We start from the raw sequence: 6,398 nt of genomic DNA, 5'->3' as shown, positions 1-6,398 counted from the left end.
AGAGGGATACAGAGGCTGCCATATTTATTTCCTTTTAAGCAATACAAGTTGCCTGGCTGCCCTGCTGATCCTTTGCCTCTAATTCTTTTAGCTATAGACCCTGAACAAGCATGCAACAGATCAGTTGTTTCTGATATTATTGTCAGATCTGACAAAATTAGCTACATGCTTATTTCAGGTGTTATTCAGACACTACTGCAGTCAAATGGATAAGCAGGGCTGCCAGACAACTGTTAATGTCTAAAAGGAAATAAATATGGTAGCTTCCAAATTCTGCACATTACAGTTGTCCTTTAAAGTGTATGTCAAATACAGTACATGTAATTATATCTGCATTTTGAAGTAACAGACATGAACTAGCAGGGGAATCCCAGTTACAGAACTACTATCTGCACACAGTTTGTATTTTCCTTATGTGTCTGTAGTTTCCCATGGGCACTCTGGTTTCCTCCTATATCCCAATAACACAGAGATACGTTAATTGGCTTTTTACCTTAAATTGCCCTTAGATTCTGATAGACATAGTACCATGTTAGGGATTAGATTGTAGATTAGATTTATACTCTGTAAAGCACTGTGGGTGATGTCAGATGTAAATACTAAATAATAGTTATATATTTCCACTACTACAGGGCTCCCCAATCTTTTTAGACAAAGGGCCAGGTGACCATTCTTGCTACTGCTGGGGGATTGAACTAGCAAAATGTAAATACAACTTTGCTGTTTACCATTAGGAACACTAAATATATTTTATTTTCTCAAATCATGCCCCACATGAAATAAACCACATGCCATGAAACATGTGCAATCTTCTTGCCCCTACAGTGTGCAGCACAGCAAAGAAAAATAATGGGGATGTGGTCATGGGCAGATAGCAATGTCCAGCTATTCACAACAGTTTTAGTCTTCTGTGCACAATCACCTCAGCCTGTAATCTAAAACAGTTAACAGCCACACCAAAGTAGTAGCAGTAGATTATTGTAGTGACACCAAACCAACTTTTTTATGTTTTTAGGAGACACAATGCCATCTGAAAAGGAAATGACCGTAAATCCTCCTTTTTCTATTGACTTCTGCAGAGGAAATTGACTATTTTATTTGGACTGCTTTCTATCAATTTTCTTTCATATAGGAATGTATTTTTCTGGAACAATGCTTACTTTAAGCTTGCATTGGGGAAAAACTAATATGTCAGGGTTAGTCATTTCTGCTGAAAAAAACTTGCTGATTTACAGTTTGTCCATAAACATTTGGACTACTACTCCTTTTTTCTAATTTTGACTGATGTAGGATAAACCGAGACACCAGAAAGAATAAAATACACTAAAAGCAGCTTAAAAGTGGGAGACAGTGGACTTACTTCCCAACAGATGACACAATGGGCTCGATTCACAAAGCGGTGATAACCCAGTTAAAGACTTTAGGCGTGATAACCATTTTTATCATGCCTAAACTCAGTTTAGGCATGATAAGTTTAGGCATGATATGTTTAGGCGTGCTAAGTGTAGGCATGATAAGTTTAGGCATGATAAGTTTAGATAAGTTTAGATCGCGCGCAAAGTCCCGCACGCAAAGCAGCGCCATTAAACTCTATGCGAAGTGCACCAGACTTTGCTAGCGCAAAACTTTTGATCAGCTGTGCACTGCGGTGCTAACCCAGTTGGTGCTTAAACTTATCACGCCAAAAAACTTATCACACCTAAACTTATCATGCCTAAAGTTATCACATCTAAACTTATCACACCTAAACTTATCATGCCTAAACAGAGTTTAGGCATGATAAAGGGCTTTTCACTAGCGTGCTAACTGTTAGCACCGCTTTGTGAATCAGGCCCAATGGGTCTATTTCAGTATAGAACACACTTTTAGGCCTCTTGCACACTACCTACGATTCCAATTTGTGATTTTGAATCTTGCGATTCGGTCCTGCATCTTGTGTTGCTAGCATCCAGGGAAAATTGGAATCAGAAATCAGATTTGCGATGTGCAGTGTGCAAGAGGCCTTATTGAAATTTTAGGGGGAGCAACTGTGAGAAGCCTCTCAGTGCATGGGCTCCTCGGTGGTTCTGTACATCACCACAATGAATTTTAATTGAAACTCAGATGCAGTTGTAGAAGTGTAGACTATCATCTAATTCAGTGGGATGAACAAAATGATTGCATAAAAATGTGAGGGAACAAAAGCATTTAACTCAATCCCTTCATTTCAGGGACTCAAAAGTAATTGGACAAATTGAATAACTGGAAATAAAATGTTTGCTTTTTTAATACTTGGTTGAAAACTCTTTGCTGGCAATGACAGCATGAAGTCTTGAACTTATGGATATCACCAGATGCTGGGTTTCCTCCTTTTTAGTGCTCTGCCAGGCCTTTAATGCAGCCGGCTTTCAGTTGCTGTTTCTGGGCCTTTCTGCCTGAGGTTTAGTCTTCAACAAGTGAAGTGCATGCTCAACTGGGTTGGTCAGGTGACTGACTTGGTCATTGAAGAATTTTCAACTTCTTTGCTTGAATAAACTCCTGGGTTGCTTTGGCTGTATGTTTTGGGTCATTATCCATTTGTATCATGAAACGCTGCCAAATCAGTTTGACTGCATTTAGCTGGATTTGAGTAGAAAGTTGTCTCTGAACACTCCAGAATTCCTTCAGCTGTTTCTGTCCTGTGCCATGTCATTAATAAACACTAGTGTCCCAGTGCCACTGGCAGCCATGCATGCCCAAGCCATTACACTGCCTCTACAAATAAAAGTGAGGGTAAGTTACCAGATGCAAGTGTTCGCTGTAGGTGGTGGGGGAGGGTAAGCATTAGTGTTAGGCTAAGATAGCGGTAGGATAATGTTAGGAGTAGACAGAGTGAGCATTAGTGTGAGAGGAAGGTTAGGTAAAGTGATAAAGAATATCAGTAAAATTAACAATATTTTATTATTGCAATTATCCAATGACCAAATATAGAATCTCCGCTTCATCCTTTGTACAAATTTCCTTGGTGCCGTTTTTGATTTACGCCTCTTGGAGTGTCTGTGTGTGTTTGGTTGATTTTAGTGTTTGATGTTGGTGTGGCTCTAATTTATAATCCTGTCCAGGAATTAGCAGTGTTTGTATTTTAATTCTGCAAGTCATATATGAACATTTCCATTTTTAGTAAAATGTTCATGTGAGGATCTGCGTGGCTGCTTGCGCAGGCAGGCAGCCTTTTGACCACTGTTCAGGTCTGCATTCTGCAGGTCTCTGGAAGAGAAACCTTTTGTCAGTTGTGCAGCTTGCTGCTGAGGAATTTGCATACGTTTGTCATGCAGATTGCCTAGCCACATCCCTTGTGGGCTTGCTCTATAAAGAGCTATGTTTCCCACAGTAGTTGCTGGTCATAAGAGTTAGTCCTGTGGAACACTCGCCTGGAGTGTCAGCCTTGCTCTTTGTTTGAAGATTAGCCTAGAGTAATTCCTGGGACTGCACTAGGCAGGTTTCCCTAGTGCAGTTAGGATTGCTGATCTGTTTTGTTTGTCTGTTGCGATTGTCCTGTCCCAGCGGTGGTCGACAGGAAATCGTTCTGTGTGTCTGGGTGCTAACCGGAACAGCGGTTGTTACTGGTAGCCCCTTCTGATCTGTTTCCCTGGATCGCACCAGCCTCTTGCGCTAGTGCTGTGGATCCTTCTGTTCTGCTACTCTGTACCTGGATCGCACTAGCATCTTGCGCTAGCACTGTGGATCCTTCTGTTCTGTCTTCCTGGATCGCACTAGCCACTTGCGCTAGTGCTGTGGATCCTTCTGGTCTGCTACTCTGTACTTGGATCGCACTAGCATCTTGCGCTAGTGCTGTGGATCCTATCTCTTGCTTGTTCATGTTTTCGTGTGTCTGTCTTGTCTGCTACGAACGCTTGCTGGAGGCTCGGTGAGGTAACCGTTAAGCAAGCGCTCGCGTCCTCTGTTTCATGTTTGTCTATCGGTGGTTAGTTAGGCGTGCTTGTCTCTGTTGTGCTTATCACGCGGGGACCGCGCATAAAACGCGTGCACTGTTGCGAATGAGTGCGGTGTTCACGTTTAGCTAGCGTTTGTTATTTTCCGTATCTCCTCATTGTATGATTTGCTGTGCCTTTGCTACTCTCATGCTCTGCCTTGCTGTAGCCTTGTGTCACCTCTGGCAATCGCCTCTCTCTCGATTGCGTTCCTACTTCATATCTGTTGTTGTGTATGCACCGTCGCGGGTTGGCGACTGGTTTGGTGCACACACATACAATCTGTCCCTGTGCTCATTCTCCTCCGCAATCGCTTCTCTTGCGATTGCGTTCTCGCTTGGTTTCTTCTGTTGTGTGTCCACCGTCGCAGGTGGCGGCTAGATTGGTGGACAAACATACATTCCTCGTCTGTGCTTATTCGGTCTTGTGTCGCTGTTAGCAATTGCCATCTCCGGCGATTGCCTTCTCGCTTTGTCTTCCTGGTTGTGTGTTCATCCTCGCAGGGTGGCGACTAGTTTGGTGAACACACATACCCTCTGTCGCTTTGATCTCTCTTTCAGGGCTATCTTGCCCTGCGTTTCTTCCCTTCGTACAATTCCTGTCTGGCGTGTGTGGCAGGGCAGAGGAGCTGTTCCTGTGCACTCCACAGCTCCCCCTGTCGACAGGAATTTCCCTCTACAGGTGCATTGCACCTTTTGCTGGGTTCCCGCAAATTATACGCTTGTGGAGGATTTCCGCAGTGTCAGCGCACGTCTTGTGCGCTGATCACGGAGAGAATTCCACAATCGTTACAGTTCAAAAATAGTTGCACTTAATAGCCTATCAAATTGTACTTGCATGACATAACTGAAGGGTTTTACATAAGTGTTTATAAAAATATATAATAATTCAAGCTATAACTGCAGTGCCATTGCCAATGTTCATATTCACCACCTATAAATTCGCCCAGGGTTCTTAAAACTGTCTACTGACTTCATTATTACAGACTTTATGAAATCCTTAAAACTCAGGTAGGGAAATTGCCAACTGCACTATTAGGTAGATTTCGCTATACCCTTGTCTGAATACCCCAAAAACATGTATAGCCTTTTATGCATGGGAACCCATGTATTAAAGTAAGCCTCTCATGGAAGAATATTGGAGGCTGCCAAGGGTGAACACCTTCTCAAAAGATGCTTGTATCCTGGTTATATCACTTTCTAAATAATAATTAATCGGTTTGGACATTTAGATGACAAAAGTCAAAGGAACATATAAAGTCCATCTCAACAAAATATTATTTCTGCCTACCACCTACTTCAATTATCTCACAAGTTATAGTGCTTCTAAAGTTTATAAAATTAATTTTTGTTAAGGAAATTTGGCTTTGTTTGGCACAGTATGCCATCAGTATAGAGCGATGGGTGCTTCCTTCTGATATTTTTGTGTGTAAGCCCTCATACTGAAGTGCCAGATAACAGAATATTGATCATATATTTATCAATACAGTCATTAAATATCAGGATATTGGACCTGCACTGAACAGCAATTGTCTATTAGTTCTGTGTATTGTGTTATACCTATGCAGATAGATGTATCTATTGAAAAACGTTAAGATTTATTTGAATGTCCTTTACTAATTGTTTTCTTTTTTTGCTATTTCTGTCTAGGCTCTTCAGGCAGCAAGACAACTTCTTTTACAGCAGCAGTCAAGTGGACTAAAATCTCCAAAGAACAGCGAAAAACAAAGACCACTGCAGGTATGCAATAACCTGTTTTATAAGTTGCATTTGCAATAATGGATTTACGGTGTCTGTGTCTTCATGTTAACAAATGTATATCAACAAAGTTCTCTTCACCATTTATGTTTTGTGTACATTTGTGTACATTGCTTGGTTAAGTTGTGCAATCATTGAATGTTGGTCTATACCATGGCATACTGTGTTGATCAAAACTTAAAATGTAAGGCATTGTTCAGTCTATACACGCTGCTGTGCGCATTTCAGCAGCGTGTATAGTGTAAGATACGTAAGAACGGTAGAAAGGCATGGACAGCCCTTCTACCATTCCCATCATATGTGCTGCGCAGCAGTGCGAGGCTCTATCGTACTGCTGCATGCTTTTTTGGGAAATCGTAGTGCTGGCCCATTCACTATAGTGACTATAGTGAATGGCACTATAGCAGCTCATAGTAGAGCAGATGGCATGCGATCGTACGCGTTGCGTTCCGATAGCACGGCCATCTCCGCAAAATGATGTGAACGAGGCCTAAGCAAACATGTTTTAGTCCCAGCAGAACTAGAGAGATGGAGGGTGCTCATCACTATTACTATAGGGACATACGGGGTGCCATTGTACTTTATGATGGAAACATCACTCTTAATTGTAATGTTTATATGCCAAAACGGAGTTAAAGTCTGACATAACATACAATAACGTTTTCTTACATTTTATTGTCCATATATTTAT

At 41.6% G+C, this 6,398-nt stretch overlaps 1 protein-coding gene across 19 annotated transcripts in view; it reads left to right on the top strand.

Moving 5' to 3' along the window:
- FOXP2 (forkhead box P2) overlaps positions 1-6,398 on the top strand; it is a 314,143-nt gene that overhangs the window by 120,950 nt on the left and 186,795 nt on the right. For all 19 annotated transcript variants that reach the window (XM_068276462.1, XM_068276460.1, XM_068276465.1 and 16 more), the window contains exon 3: positions 5,600-5,689. In XM_068276462.1, coding sequence (XP_068132563.1) covers positions 5,600-5,689 — 90 coding nt within the window. The remainder of the gene's footprint in view (positions 1-5,599; positions 5,690-6,398) is intronic.

The sequence above is a fragment of the Hyperolius riggenbachi genome, chromosome 3 (genome assembly GCF_040937935.1).
Source record: "Hyperolius riggenbachi isolate aHypRig1 chromosome 3, aHypRig1.pri, whole genome shotgun sequence".
In the NCBI taxonomy this organism is placed as follows: Eukaryota; Metazoa; Chordata; class Amphibia; order Anura; family Hyperoliidae; genus Hyperolius; species Hyperolius riggenbachi.
This window is presented reverse-complemented; position numbering and strand designations above follow the sequence as displayed.